The 16,489-nt window shown below is 39.3% G+C and overlaps 1 protein-coding gene across 3 annotated transcripts in view; it reads left to right on the forward strand.

Moving 5' to 3' along the window:
* PHC3 (polyhomeotic homolog 3) overlaps positions 1 to 16,275 on the forward strand; it is a 101,024-nt gene extending 84,749 nt beyond the window's left edge. For 2 of the 3 annotated variants that reach the window (XM_077826677.1, XM_077826676.1), the window contains 4 exons: positions 2,566 to 2,680; positions 9,309 to 9,459; positions 9,551 to 9,782; positions 14,391 to 16,275. In XM_077826677.1, coding sequence (XP_077682803.1) covers positions 2,566 to 2,680; positions 9,309 to 9,459; positions 9,551 to 9,782; positions 14,391 to 14,545 — 653 coding nt within the window. In that variant the 3' untranslated portion in view covers positions 14,546 to 16,275. Of the gene's footprint in view, positions 1 to 2,565; positions 2,681 to 9,308; positions 9,460 to 9,550; positions 9,783 to 9,983; positions 10,102 to 14,390 lie in introns of all 3 variants that reach the window. The other variant, XM_077826675.1, reaches the window with a different exon arrangement.
* The last annotated feature ends 214 nt before the right edge of the window (positions 16,276 to 16,489 follow it).

Consider the following 16,489-nt stretch of genomic DNA (forward strand, 5'->3'; position numbering starts at 1 on the left):
TAAAACTGGTATATAACATGGTAATATTTTCATTCTTAAAATGAGTTTAGCTTTAATAATATATTAGGATTCTGGAACCTTAAAGTTTTTTCCCCACATTAATCTATTCAGCATTGTTTGATTTCTTCTTGTTGAAATAGTGCTTTCCAGTTTGCTATCCTATTGACAATGTAGCAGAGTGAGCATTGGGCAAGATTCTCGATGAGTAAATATAACCCAGTCAGAATATTAAAGGTTCAGATACCTGACCCTTGAGTTAAACTGCCATACCAGAATCTTCGTTAGCTAGTATTAGAGTTCCATGAACAGTCTAGAACCAAAAAATAGCAACCATAGTTGCAAACAAAGTGGAAATTTTGTGTTGCTAAATATGAATGAAAAGGGACAAAGAGCAAGAAGTAAGATGTATTCAGTGAATTGCCTAATTTTGGGGGGGGGGAATAGCTAAATAACGGGGGGGGGGCCCAGAAACTAAAACAAAAAAAACCCTCTTTATATGTTCACTTGCATTTTAAAATGAATTTGTTTTTGAACATGCTTGCACCCGTTTTGTAAGCAGTTGAGCTTTACTCACATGAATGCGTGCAGAATATAAATGTTAAATTTGCTCTCTTGATCATTAGCACCAGTAGTGTTATATTTCAATAATTGTGCATGAGGATAACTTGTCTGAGGCCAGGGGTCAGACTGGGGAGTGGGGGGAAAAAGCTGGTGGTACTCTTTCCGGATCTACCCAGGTAAGATGCTGCTCATAGTAGTTTGTGCAGATGGTCAAAATATGACCAGGCATGCTATCTGTGCTTCTTGCTCTTGGCTCCTCTTCAGTGGGACTTGGAAACACCCATTTGCACAGCACAACACATGATCTACTGTGCTTCTCAGGCTTATTTTCCCCTCAATGAAGCTTGTGTGCCCTGCTGGGCTTCCTGAGCTTGGCTCCCCCTTGAGGGGCTCAGAGGCCCTGCTGAGCTCCTCTTTGGTTGGGAAGAAGTGGCACCAAAATAAACTGTCAAAATAGATTGTTCAGCTATCCATAATATGATCAGCCCTTCTCCTTTCCTTTCTTATATGCTCTGAAGTTAACAACAATGTGACATCTAGAATATTCTCACTGGCATCCAAGTTAACATCTGTTGATATGAATGGGGCAGATCGCACCTCTAAAAGCTGTTTCCAGTTCTCCAAAAGCAGGCAGATGTCACTGCATCATTAAGTATGTCTGCACTACAAGGGCTACAGCAACACAGCTGCAGCAACACGTGGTACAGCAATGGAAGGGATTTTTTCATCACTTAAGTAAACGCACCCCCTTGAGAGGCAGTAGCTGGGTCGACCTAGCAGTGTCTACAGCATGACAGGTCCTCATCTTTGGCAGTTGCTTCCCTGCTGGTTCCAGCAGAATCTGGATTTGTTAACTTTCCAGGAATGATACATAGTCTGATTTCTCTTATAATATTTTGGGGAATTAAGTTTCCTAGGTGAGAGGGCAGGAGGCTGAAGGATAATTTCTATGGGTTATATGATATGGTTGGGTACAATGCCTTAAGTTTTCTTGTGTGTCAGTAAATTGCAAAATTTGCTGTTGAAATTAATCAAAGTATAGTACTGAAAAATATTTAAATTTTTAGTGGCTCTGACCACTTCCTTTGTAACCACGACCATGTATTCACATATAATTATATCACTGAGTATGGTGATCAGTATGCAATACTGACTATGGAGATAAAATATGTGAAGTAATGTTATTAAAACAGTAAATGAAGTATATTTTATATAAGATGGGAACACTGCTTAATACAGGAGAGGACAGGATTCCCTGAACCACTTGGCAGAGCATAAGACAATCAAAGGAGCCTGACAAAGATTTGATCACACATGTCACTACATTATGCAATCTGAAAAGAAAAAATAAACTAAACATAGGCAATACATCTTACAGTAGCCTAATATTTCTAGGAATACTGGCTTGGGCATGGCCTGTGTGGCTTAGAAAGGAAAATATCTTAATAATATTAATTTCCTTTCTATAGGCTTATTCTCTTCTTTAATTGCTATCTGTTCCATAGATTAGATTCAGTGCTTCGGTGGCTTCCCCAACCCTCCTCCTGATTATAAGAGTTATTCTTATCCATTCATGGAAGAGAAATAGTACTATGTAATGATGTGACATATTACAGCTAAGTGACAGAGCTTGAATTTTGAATATGGATTGTCAAATGCTCACAGTGAACTGTTTGTGATCGGTCCGTGATGGGGGGCGGGGGCGGGCGGAAGGTTGATTACATTTGAGGACATTACCTGCTCATGGATAGTATGCAAATGAAACAAAACAAAAGAGGCTAAATTCATTAGATAAATTAACACTTCACTCTAGTCAAAGAATGATTTGTATAATCTACTGGTTTGGCATCAGTTGTCTGTTTACCTTCTTAAAGGCATTCAGTTAAATGTGTTGATATTGATATTTGAATTTTACTTTACCTCCTTAAGAGATGAGAAATTAAATGGCATCATGTTTAAATCATTCAAACTGACTTCTTGTGTGTGTGTCACTCCTTCCTTTAGAGGGACTAGATGAAATGGAAAATGATCTCCTGAAGTGTGAGTTTTGTGGAAAAATGGGATATTCTAATAAGTTCCTACGGTCAAAGCGATTCTGCTCCATGTCCTGTGCCAAAAGGTATTCTGCATTATTATTATTAATGGATGTATATTTATTAATCAGGATATAAAACTAAAATTGTATATTGCCCTGAAAAATAGTTAAACTACCCATGCTAAATAACAAACAGGGTCTTTGCCCCAAAGATCTTACAATCTACAGTGATGAGGGAATAGTGTAATATACTAAAAAGCAATTCAGAAAACAGAGTGATGTGTTCTGGCATAGCTGAAATGCTGCACAGAATAGGTAGGGCTTTAGATCTTTATTAGACTGAGTGGGAATAGTCTTTACTTGCATACATAAAAGAGAAATAAAAAATGTAATGAGTAAGTATAGTTAAGTTGATGTTTTCTAAAGCTGCTCTGATGCTCCAAATAAACCAAGCTGTACAGCAGTTACCTGTTTACTTAATTAACAAAGTAACAGGTGGTTTCAGGTCCTTCTGTGGTCTGATTATATTTGACTTTGTTTTTTAAAAAAATTAAACTTTTATTTGTAAGCTCTTTAGTCAGTGCTGCTGGGGTAGAAATTTAATATTGAAGTCTACAGATACACCATTATCTTAATTATCTAGAGATATTAATCTTTTAGTGGTCTTTTGCTGTAGAAGTTTTACCTTGTGTTTTTTGCTTGTTTGAATGTTTAAAATCAGTTTTAATTTAGAATGAAAAAGTAAGCTAAATTCATTTTACTGTCAGTTTTCATAGAACTGCTTTCATTAATTCCAGAGCATAGAGAGGAAAGCATGATTTATCCACTGACCGTTCTAAAACAGAAAAGTATGTGTCATTTTTCTCTAATTTGATCTTCTTTTGAAATTGTTGAAGACTGAATGAGATCATTATGAGTAAAAACATCAGACAGTTTCTGTCACAAATTGGTTGAGTAAATAAATAGAATCTATTAAACTCAAGGCTAGACATAGGTACCATAGATCCAAGGAGAGATGAGATTTGGTGACTCTGCTTTTCCTAGGTGCATCGGAGCTGATGTTGGTGATCACACTAGAACTTAAACTCTTTTTGATTTCTGGTGAATTCAGGATTCCAGACACTGAGGTATCTAAATAGGGTTGCCAGGTGTCCGGCTTTAGACTGGAACGCCCGGTCGGAAAGGGACCCTGGCAACTCCGGTCAGCAGTGCCGACAGGGCCATTAAAAGTCCGGTCAGCTGTGCTAAGACAGGCTAATCCCTTCCTGTGCTGGCAACAGGCTGCACACCAGAAGCAGCCAGCAGGTCTAGCTCCGAGGTGGGGAGGCCACGGGGCTCCGCGCACTGCTCTTGCCCCAAGCACTAGCTCCGCACTCCCATTGGCCAGGAACTGCAGCCAATGGGAGCTGTGGGGGGACAGTGCCTGTGGGCGAGAGCAGTGCATGGAGCCTCCTGGCTCCCGCACCCAGGAACCAGACCTGCTGGCCACTTCCAGGGCACAGCACGGAGCCAGGACAGGCAGGGAGCCTGCCTTAGCCCCACTGCACCGCTGACGGGGAGCCACCCAAGGTAAGCCCAACCCCCTGCCCTAGCCCTGAGTTCTGCCAAACCTGGAGCCCCCTCCTGCACCCCAAACCCTTCATCCCCAGAGCCTGCACCCCCAGCCAGAGCCCTCACACACCCCCTGCACCCCAACCCCTTGCCCCAGCCTTGATCCCCCTCCAACCCTCTGAACCCCTCAATCGCAGCCTAGAGCACTCTTCTGTACCCACCAAATCCCTCATCCCCAGAGGCCACACCCCCAGCTGGAGCCCTCACACCGCCCGCGCCCCTGTCCCAGCCCAGAGCCCCCTCCCACACTCTGAACCTCTCAGCCACAGCATGGAGCAACTTCCTGCACCCCAAATCCCTCATCCCTGGCTCCACACCAAAGCCTGCACCCCCCAGCGGGAGACTTCACCCTCAAACCCCCCCCCCACTCCCCAACCTCCTGCCTCAGCCCAGAGCCCCCTCCCACACCCTGAACCCCTCATTTCTGGCCCTACCCTGGAACCCACACCTTCAGTCCAGAGCCCTCACCTGCTCCCGCACCCCAACTCCTGCCACAGTCTGGTGAAAATGAGTGAGGGTGGGGAGCACGAGCAACAGAGGGAAGTGGGGGATTGAGTGACTGGGGGTGGGGCCTCAGAGAAGGGGTGGGACAAGGGTGTTCGGTTTTGTGTGAGCTGAAAGTTGGCAGCCCTACATCTAAAGAACATGAGATTGTTGGATTAGAAAATATAGGACCAGATTCTCAGTACATGTGAATCAACGTAGCTCAACTGAAATCAATGAGGCTGCATGGATTACACTGTCTGAGAATCTGACCCATAATGTAGGGAACAATCCTTCACTTGTAAGGGAAATGTTAGATGATCTTAAATATCTTCCATTTATAACTACAGATATTACAATACTGCAGGGTTTTTTTGCATGATGCTAAGAATTTAAACTGCTTTTTGTGTAGAGAGCATTAAGAATTTAATGAAAATACTCAGAATTAAATTTTCCAGTTAGTGATTGTTTTTTAATAGTTGAGCTGAAAGTAGAAAAGTCCATTCCCCGTTATTTACCTGCCATCTGAAGCAATGGAACAAGGGTGAACCCTTTAGGCTAAATTGAGAACTTGGTTTATTAACCAAATTAAATGAGTCACAAATGTGATGTGGCAGGAAAAATGTTCCATGCACTTTTTGGGTTGTGTACACAGAGGAACAAGGCAGTAATGGATACTCTGAGCATCACATTACCAAAATGATACAGTATTGATAAATTTGAGAGAAATGAGAGAAGAGCAACAAAAATTAAGGAGCTGGACCAGAATTATTAATGATGAAATATTAAAAGAGCTAAACATGTATAGCTTGGCTAACTAACCCATGACTATGAAGATAATAGAACTGTTACAGATATTTGAAGGCCAAAGAGTCAGACAAGTCATTTGATGTTCTTCAAGGGGGCATAGTTAGGGACCATGAGATCAAAGTAAAACAGAAAACTTGAATGTCAAGGGAAATAGCCTGACCGAGTGGTTTGTTGGTCTGTGGAATAGTCTCCCAAGGTGGTCTGAATGAAGCCCCGGTACTTGAGCTACTTAAAAATAGATTGAATAAAGCACTGGAATATGTACTGTAGGGAATAGTCCTATACTGGGTGGGAGATTGAAATTAGACATGGGAAAAATCTATCATTCTGTTTAGATTCTGATAAAAGCTTCATATGAACATGCACAAAAAGCTTCTGAGGTGAGTCCCACTAAGCTTTTGCCAGTGAGGAAAAACAAAATTTTAGCAGAAAGGTCTCCTTCTGAAATTACTTGTGCAGATACCCATTGTTAGGAGTGCCTTGCTTTGTCTTACAAGCCATAGAATCATTTCAGTAGAAAAAAAACTAAGGGGCACACGTACCCCAGACTTTCTGGAAATACAGCGGTATGGGTAAAAGGCCCTGCTTCCTAATCATCCATCCCTCTGTTCCTTTTTCTGCCATCAAGAGTTGCCATGTGACTTCCACCTCTCTCTTGTGTCAGTTTAGATCATACTACTATCCTTGGTGTCTGCGTGAGGAGCATGCACACTATAACTCTACAATCTGTCTGGGCTTTTATGTCCCAAGCCAGAGGCAATGGAATATGGAGGAATATTTGTCAATCTCTTGATTCCACTGACCTCAGATAATGCCTCATGATGAGGAGGCTCCAAAGCCTTCTGCTCCTCACCCTAGTGATCTGAGCAGTTGTGGCTGTCTGCTCTTGTTGTTAAGGCTCACAGATGTATCCTTATTTGGACAAGTGCTTCATAAGAATTCTGTCAGATCAGGTGTGAGTCACATCAGCAAGATAACATGCTTCAACTCCTTTGGAATGAGGATACATGTAAAAAAGTCTGTATTGAGTCCAGCTCAAATGCTACAATGTATAGGAGCTTCTTTGGATTCCAGAAGGATCCCTGCTTGTCTGGTTCAAGGCTGATTCTACAAAAGGCAGTCGTATTAGAACTTCCCAGTAAGCATCTGTTTACAGTGGTAGGACTGATGGCTTCATGCACTTTCATAATGCCATTTATGAGACTTCTTATGCATCTGCTTTAGAGGTTTGGCTAAATTTTCTTTACAATCTAGTCATTCATAGTCTGCATAGAATTCCATCTCTGGTCTCAACAGAGGTTGAAAAGTTTATTTTGAAATCCAGAAAGCATTTCACTAGGCATTGTTATACTTCGAAGTGGAAATGTTTAAAGGAGTAGTCAAGTCCTGAAAATGTTGATCCTGCTAATTGACCAATCACAGTTACTTTTGGTTACGGTCTCTTTATGAGAAAGATGGTATGATTTCTGTCTACGGTACATCTGGCAGTCATTTAAGTTTACCATGCACCTATGGGTTAGTATACAAAGGGGTGAGAAGAGACTGAAAAACTGTTTAAGGGGCTGTCACACTTGTATTTATTAATTTTTAACTGTAGAAGTCTTCAGGATTTCAATCTGATCCGACCAACTCTTTTGTGTACTGATAAATTGAGCTATTTTTAAAAAGTGGGGGGGAGGAACCACAAACATTTAATCAATTTCTTTGCCATTTTTCATCAAAATTTGAACTATTTTGACCAGCTCTGCGGATAAGTGACTGCTTTCGCCATTATCCTTTGAAGCTTGCATTTTTATTGCCATTACTTTGGCTATAAGGCTCAATAAATCCATGCCCTTGTGGCTGATCCTTCTTTATGCCACCTTACAGGAAATTTCATCCCAAACCATTTATTTAGTTTGTAACCTTTAATTTCCTAGAACTTGTGATTTATGATGAGAGGCCAGATTCAGAATCCATTGGTTAGATGTTACAAGGATGCTGTGTATCTCTTTTTAAATTTAGATACATATAAACCTTTCTGTAAGTCACCTAATTTGTTCGTGGCATTGGTGAGGAAACCTAAAGTCTCTGTTGAAGTTTAGAAATCATCAAAATGGATCAAGTTATGTATTCAGATTTGTTGTGTTCCGGTGCCAGGATGACTTAGGACTTGTCTTCACTGCCGTTAATTTGAGTTATAACTCGAGTATTTCCCGTCCACGCGCAAACACAAAACTCCTTAATTCAAATGTGGTGCTGCTTTTCACTTGAATTGGCTGGCTCATCAGGGGTTCCTGCTAGAGCTCAAGTTAGGACAACAGCTGCTAATATGACCATTCTGGAGCTATTTGAGTCCATACTGCACTTCAGTGTCACTAGTCCTCAGTGGCATCCCATAATTTTCTCCAGTGCCCAGAAAAAATAGACATGTTCTCCCACAATTCTTTGGGAAAGAAGTCACAGAGCAGCTCAGCTTTTTGCAGTGCAAAGAACCATAGGATATGCCTCTACAAATCTTAGTGCAACACATGAACGAGTGCAATGCTAATATGGACACAACAACTTGAGATTAATTTTGCCGTCTGGCTACTCTTATTCAAGCTAAACTAATTCAAGAGAAGCAACTTGAGAGTCTAATTCAGTTACCTCCACAGGAAAGATATACCTTAAAGGCAATGTTTTCATTAGAGCCCATTTCACTAGAAGAATGGCAGCTACTGGTCTTTGGCTAAACTAATGTCATTTGTGAAAATTGGCAAGGCTGCCCTTTGAAGTTCAGTTCATGCTTTTACAAAGAATTGTCTCTGTTTGGCGACAAGGTTGGATATTCATGTGAGGGGACCAGTGCTTTTGTCTCTGTTCATGTAGTACCATGTAGCCCTTGTTCTGAGGATCCGCTGTTTGCTCCAGAATAGGGCTCTGTGGAGCTGGTTTCATGAGAGGGGTGAAAAAAAAAGTATATTTCATAATGGTAACAGAAGTTCTCCAATTATATTACCTCTGCCACTCCATACCAGACATTTTCCCTCCACCTTCAGAATTTGTGTTAGGCTCTTCTGAATTGAGAGAAACAGAAGGACAGTTAGCGGGCAGGACCTTTCAAACCAAAGGCGGTGTCAGCTGGAGCCCCCGTGTAGACAGTGATTGTCTATACTGGGACTTCTCCCACTTGTGTTAATCTTATAAATTTCCCAGTGTAGACAAGATTTACCTGCCAGAACATCTCTGGGTGGGAAATGCACTGAGCACTGGTGATTTTTGCTACTGCTGGTTATGGTTTGATGATCTGTGAAGTAAGTTTGTGGCTCCTACAGTGTGGCTCTGCAGAGAAAATATATTGGAGATCTTCAGTTACTGGTAAGTAACCTTGTCCTATCATTTTTGGTCATAATTTGTCAAGGCATGATTTGTGTGTGCCACCTGTTCAAAATATTTTGTTTATTAATATGGCCAAATTCTGATAAGGAAGGGAAAAGTGGTGTAGTTATCCCCAAAATGTACACACTGCAAAAATCAGTGCTCATGCGTGCCTGTAATCTGTATAATAGCAATTATATGTACAGGCTCAATAGGCATTCTGCCCCTACTAAAAATTAAGAATAATCTGAATAATGGGTACTGCTGGCTCAGGGAGTACACAAGTATTAGCATGCAGGCCAAGCGCTATTACAGCTCCCCAACTTTTCTAGGGAAACAGGATTGGAACAAACATGTTCCACCAAGCAGACTACATTTCCATAGGAAGCATAAAATGTTGTTTATATTGATTTAAAAAAAAATTCTACTGAGTTATCAGTACACTATTGAATATATTTTGTTTCTTTAGGCACAACGTAAGTTGCACTAAAAAATTTGGGCTGTTTACATCAGACAAGAACAGTCGTTGGAATCGGAAGTCAGATAGCCAAAGTCTTGGACGACGTGCGCATCGACCAAGTGGCTCTGATGGGGCATCACGAGAGCATTTCCTTAGACAGGTCTGTGGAATACTTGCTTAAAACTAGAGCACTATTTTAGGAATTGCAAAAGAAATATAATAGTGTAGTTTCTTTGTATTACATTTTCCAGCTTCCAATTACTTATCCATCTGCAGAAGATGATTTGGCTTCTCATGATGATGCTGTGCCAGCTGCCATGACCACTCGTCTGCGAAGACAAAGTGAGAGGGAAAGAGAGCGTGAACTTAGGGAACTAAAAGTTAGAAAACTGCCAGAGAACATTGACTTGCTACCATCTGTACAAGCTGATCCATCAGTGTGGACAGTTGATGAAGTTTGGGCCTTCATACGTTCTTTGCCTGGTATGTAATGTAGATACTTTCACTTTACAAAACAAAAAACAAACCAAAAAAACCACACACACACACAGTTTTGGAACATTAAAGCTCTTTGCTTTTTTTTAGCATGGTTATGAGGGAGAGGTACTGTAACAGCACTCAGATGCTAGTTAATTGGTAGTAGAGGCTGGAATGTGATTTGTTTCCTCTTGCTTGTTCCCTCAGCACAACCGGGTTTCCCCTCCAAGCCCCATGTCGATAGAACTAGTCCCACCTCTGCTGTGGCATCCCAGCTGATGGAGAGTAAAGGTGTTCCTCCCTTCAGTCTGATTTCTCTCAAGAGGTCAGTAGAGAGATTGAATCAGACACACTTCCTCCCTTTTATGCTTCTCTTTCTATCTCTTCCCTCCTTACTCATTCTTCATTTAAAAGAGAAAGCAAGAAAGGGGCTCTTCTTTCCTTATATATTATTGAAAGATTAACATTAAAGATCTTTTATAATATAAAAGACTGATTTACATTTTTTTTCCTTTATAAAATTAAATCCACAGTTTGTATGGCTTTTCAGAGGACCTGAAATACAGAGAGCCTTTTCTATGTAGCCTCTAAGGATGCATGTATTGGAAATCGTACAGACAATTGTAATATTCCATTCTAATATCTAGGATGGGTCTCCTGTCTTGTTATGTACATATTTTCTCTTTTAGCTCAGTGTTCATAGTTCTGATTTTACATTTGTTTGGCATTTTCTTCTGTGACTAGCTCCCATATTTGCTTCCCCCTTGGGGAAATGTAGTTTTGCTCAGGCACATATCTTACCCTTTTCTGGTGATGAGGCCTACCTCACTGCCTGAAGCAATCAAAGGTTCTTCTCTTACCAAAACATGCCTCTTACATCTCTGCACATTGAAACTCAGGTTGGCTCTGTTCTTATTAGCTTACTTGCTTCTGGGATTTATAGTGATAGCAAACAATTTCTCTTGAAACACAAACATTTTAGTAAGATGATTTTTTGTGGGAAAGTATCTTCATCCCTGGGTGATAAAACTTGCCTTTTTGCCACTGGTCTTTTATGAAGTAAATGAAATTTAGAAGAATTTAATTTGACAGTAAGTGATGCTTCTATAAAGAGGTAGAAATTTTTAATCCACAGAAATTACCCTTGATGTAAATTCCTTCTGGTGACTATAATATGTGGATGTATATTAAGCTGCATTATCTACCTTGGATCACCCTACAGTACGTTTTTAAAACATGCAGAGCAGCCTAGGCATGAGAAATTCCTGTGCAACTGTGCTAAACAAGGACACTGTTCTTAAAATCCTAATGTATAGTTCTCTACTTTGAAACAATTACCTGAGGAAGTTTCTACAGGATACTGAATCTGTTCCTCATATATGTTTGATAAACATGTTGATTTCTGAATTTAAATGAGACTTGTTCAGAAATTTCTCTACAGTTAACATTAGGTTTCAGTCCAGTCTAAGGTCTTGTTTTCTGCCCTCCTTGGAAATTATTTATCTTCTAGATATCCAAATGATGGGCCCCAACATACCAAAAAGCTTCCTTATTACTATATGGCTACATTTCTTATCTTTTTGGGCACTTCCAGGTTCTCGTCATACCTCCAGTATGTTTTCAAGCAGTATTCTAGAAAATGTTCTCCTATATTACTAACAGAATTGGCAGAGGTGATTGACCTTTGTACAGAAAAGAATCAGGATAGTAATTGGACTGCATATATTATTTTGGATTATGAATCTAATGCACGCCGTACAGGCCATCAGTCTTGTTATACAACATTGATTTGTCAGTTTCTGTCTTTGGTAATCCATTAGATACCTTTGATTTACAGCCTTCTAAATAGAATCCATGAACTGAAATCTAAGCACAGAATAGGGTCTCCTCATCTGGTGTCTATACGTAGCTTTTCCTGAATTCCCTGGGAGCTTTTTTAGGGTCTGTTGGTTTCTGTGACATTTTTACTGCCGCTAATTTCTCCTGGAGAAGAAGAATTATTGTTGGATCTGCTGTGGCATATGCTCCTCCAGAGATGTTCCACTTGCACATATACTGTTCCAAGGTTAGTGGTCTTTATATAACCCCAAATGCTCATTACCAACTGGGTGCAATACAAGGTATATACAGTATACTCACTCTTTTGGCAGTTGTGAATGCTAGTATATATTTGAGTAAGGGAATTGAAATAATCCAAACTCCAATCCCTCAATTTTCCAAAACTGACTTTAAAACAGGTTTCTTAGTAAAACTCTTTAGATAAGCTATTACCAACAGGAGAGTGGATTGGGGGGGAGGAGAGAGAGAAAACCTGGATTTGTGCTGGAAATGGCCCACCTTGATTATCATACACATTGTAAGGAGAGTGATTACTTTAGATAAGCTATTACCAGCAGGAGAGTAGGGTGGAGGGAGAGAAAACCTTTTGTAGTGATAAAGACCCATTTTTTCATGGTTTATGTGTATAAAAACATCTTCTGTATTTTTCACAGTATGCATCCGATGAAGTGAGCTGTAGCTCACGAAAGCTTATGCTCAAATAAATTGGTTAGTCTCTAAGGTGCCACAAGTACTCCTTTTCTTTTTGATAATAGAATATGTAATCCTTTCTCTGGTGTGTTATCAGGGTATATAGATCATTATGAGATGCTTAATTTTTCTTTTCCTCTTTTTATGCCACTATACTTGTTAGTGTCCAGGAACCCCAATCAGGTATCAAGGCCCCATTGTGGTAGGTGCTATACCAACAGTTAACAGAAGACAATCTGCTGCTTTACAGTAGCTATGTTAATTAATGTGTTACTGAGTTGTAGCTTAAAGTTCCTGAAGGCATAGTTTATGCTATGGAATTCTCCATCAAGACGTTCCTGTTTCCTAGCCATTTAGCTCAACAGTCCTCTAATCTGCATCACCCTGGACTGTAACTCGTTCATCTCCTTAATAAATTGTCAATTGATTTGATACATAACCAAATCTGTGTATAGAGTGCTAAAAAGGAAATAGAAAGTGGGTTTACTCTTTATGGAGGGCTTCCTGTTTCAGCTCATAAATTTTATTGCTTTCATACGCAGTGACACTCCACTCAAGCTGAACTAACACTTCTTCACCACTTTCTATTTACCTGTCCTTTGCTCATTTATAAATCAGACTGAAAAGAGGACAATATTCATTCTTTTATAGAATTTAAATATAAAGTTACAATGAGATCCAGAATTAGTCACTTGCTCTCATCCTAGGAACAATGGTGCCTGGTTCTGTTGGGAACACAAATAGGGACTTCTCCATGTGGAGGATTTCCCCATAACTGTACAGATTCTTTATAAAAGGGAAAAGCCAAAAATATTAAATGAAATCAAGAAAGTAAAACTTATTGAGTAATAATTAAAATCAGGAATGGGGGGTGGAAGGTTAAGGGAGAAAACATCTGAAAGGATATAAAAAGAAATGTGCCAGACAAGTGGATTAAGAAAATAAGTTATTGTTTTTAAATTAATATAAAATATGAGGTATAGCGGGAAAGGAGAATCTTCAAGTCAAAACTGAAAATGAGTGGTCTTCTAGGTGCTAGAGGACATTTATACATTCTCCATAGGACACAACTACCATACAATTTGGCATAATTGACAGTTTCTGCTTAACAGATTCCTGGGCTGGCATTGAAATAGCAAGGATGTTGCAGGTCAGGTTGAAATATAACAGAAATCCCCACTTAATGGGATTAGGAAAACTGTTCATCAGGACATCTCTCAGAGAATCATTTTCTTTCCCCCAATGACAATCTGTGGGAGAGATTGTTGGTTATTTGAAACAGTCTTTCCCATTGAACATCCCAATTTTCTGTGTTAAAGTTGCAACCATGTATCAGTGAGCTGAATGCTTGTTACCTTGTTAGTTAAGGAAAGAAAAAAAACAAACAAACCTGGGAAACACAGCATTATGGTACTCCTCAAACAAGGCACCCAACTACCTTAACTCACCTCCATTGACATGCCAGTCTACTATCTTTCCTTCTTCAGACATAGAGTATGCCCTTCGATCAATGCCTGTAATATTAATGATTTTTGTTGGGGGAGTTCTAATAAAACTTCATAGCTAAAAATTCTGAAAATTTAAGTCAGAGTTGCACATGTGAACCCAAAAACCGGGGATATTTCAGAAATTATAGGTAAGTAATTTTTTTCTGAGCCTCTGAGATTTGAGCTGTTCACACCTGCAGAATATTAATGTCATCTTTTCTTGCCGGAGAGAACCCAGATGGATTCTGTGTTTTTATTTAATAGGTATTTCTTTAGTCTGCATCAAAGGACTCTGAGATCATGGCAATCATTCTTGTAAACAAAATAGGAAAAAATTGCCTTGTTTTACACTAGGATTTTTAATTTCTAATGGGCACAGTTGCACCAGTGGTAGCACCAGTCGATGATGTAATGTAGATAGGACTCAGCTGAATTCAGGAGCTCTTGCAATCGTTGTCTAACTCTCATCTACACTACAACTTCCACCAATGAAAAATACAGCCATTGGGAATTATGAATCAGAAAAATTCCACTGTATGCAAGGCCATTGCATCTGTCAGCATTTATTTCTAACCTACTATTTCTTATTCCACTGCAGGTTGTCAAGATATTGCAGATGAATTTAGAGCACAAGAGATCGATGGACAGGCCCTTCTCTTGTTGAAAGAGGATCACCTTATGAGTGCAATGAACATTAAGCTGGGACCTGCACTGAAAATTTGTGCCCGCATCAACTCATTGAAGGAATCCTAATGGGAAGCTTTAGACAGTAGCTTCTCTCTAACAGACTGATACATACTATGGCATACCTATTACTGTGATATTTTGCTAAATATCTTTTTTTCCCCCCACATAATGACTTTAAAATTTACTCCTCCGGCTGTATCATATAATCCTCCAAAACTTCCAGTAATTAGCAAATTTATAAGCAATGCTTGGGAATTGTTAGAATAAAGCAGAGGGTGAGGTAGGATGAGTGGCACATATAAAACGTAATATGTTGTGGTAGATGATACTAGTCTCTTCCCTCTCTCCCTCCCCCCCCAAAAAAAAACCCAACACTCAGAACCATGGTCTATATCATACAAGGTTAAGGGTTTTTTAACACAATCTGATCATCGTTTGAATTTTGTTCATATGTTCAGAAAAACAAATTTTCCCACAAGCATTTTTTAGACTATGGAATAACAGAAGAGTCCACAAAGTCTGTGGAAGCACTGATTATGGTAAAATGCTATGCATTTAGACACTCTCTGAGTTTCATTTCGTCTTGAGCATATCATTTGAAGGGAATTTGTAACAAACCTCTTCTTCTTACAGCCTAAAGCTTATCTGTTGGCCATTGTAGTATTTTCTTCATTTGGAAGTATTCTGTAAAATGTAGGGTGTTCATCGTAACTCTAACATTCGCAGTGGTAGAACTACTGGCAAGCAAATGGCATGACACTCTTCCCAGAGAGTGCTGAAGCACATACATTACTTTTGTTGTTTGTATGCTGGTATGCACTAAGACAGCATTAAATTGTTATACTTCTAGTTTGCTTGCTGCTAGTTAACCTAGACCAACACACAGTTGCTGGTTAAAAGGAAAGAATTAGTCAAAGGTGTGCTGACATTTGGCTCCTATTTCACAGATGACTTTGAAGAGCAAATTGGACCTGCAGAAAATGGTGTAGTTCCCTTTCCTTCATTAGACATAACACTTTGTTTCTATCTACCAGAGGTCAGCATTAGAACCACTGCATTGAATTATAACTTCTTGAACTGACTGTATCAAAAGATTCTGTTCCGATATTTTCTATCAGCCTATGAAGCTGGAAGTTAAGATTACCCAAAGTTACCTACTTAATGCAAAATGTATGGTAAGAGCTTAACACCCAGTGGGGCAACAAAAGATTTAGAAAAATACACAGCCAAAAGCTGGGGGTTTTTTGCAAGGCACTTTTTGATTTATTTTTTTCTGTACACACAGTGGTGTGGGGAAGACAGTCTAATCTGGCTAATCCTAGTGTGGTTAAATCAAACTTCTTAGCTGAAAGTGCACTGTGCAGATAGTTGGCAGTGTTCATTTCAGTGGTAAAAGAATGGCTACTTTGGGTTCTGCTTAGCTTCTTTCTTTTTTTTTTTTATCTTATCTGTGCTTGTTTGATAAGCTAGTAGAAGACTAAAGATATGTTGATATTTATCTCTTGGATTTGTCAAAACTAGAGAGCGTTAATTATTTATATACAAAAATACTATTGGCTAATTTTTTAATCTTTGTCTGATTACTGTGTTATTCTTTGTTTGGCAATGTAGAAAGTACATGTGTTACACGTGAATTGATAATGAATTACAGTATGTTAGATAGTGTGATCTTCTATTGTGAGGCTTATAGCCTAGATCTACAGTTGTTTGTAGTGTTACATGCATGTTAGTTTCGTTATTGTTTTAATCTTGAATTGTTGGACAGTTTTCAGAAAAACACTTCTACAGTTAGCAGTTATATGTATATAAAGACTAATATATATATATATATATATATATATATATATATATATATGCATGTCAACAAGGATTTTTTATATATATTAGCCTTTAATATATATAAATCCTTGTTGACTAATTATTGACAGACTGCCAGGAGCTCAAAGTAACCCAGATTGCTGTACACATTCATTCTGGCTCTTTTGCTGAGCTATACTTCATATATAATTC

This window comes from Eretmochelys imbricata, chromosome 9 (genome assembly GCF_965152235.1).
Source record: "Eretmochelys imbricata isolate rEreImb1 chromosome 9, rEreImb1.hap1, whole genome shotgun sequence".
Classification (NCBI taxonomy): Eukaryota; Metazoa; Chordata; order Testudines; family Cheloniidae; genus Eretmochelys; species Eretmochelys imbricata.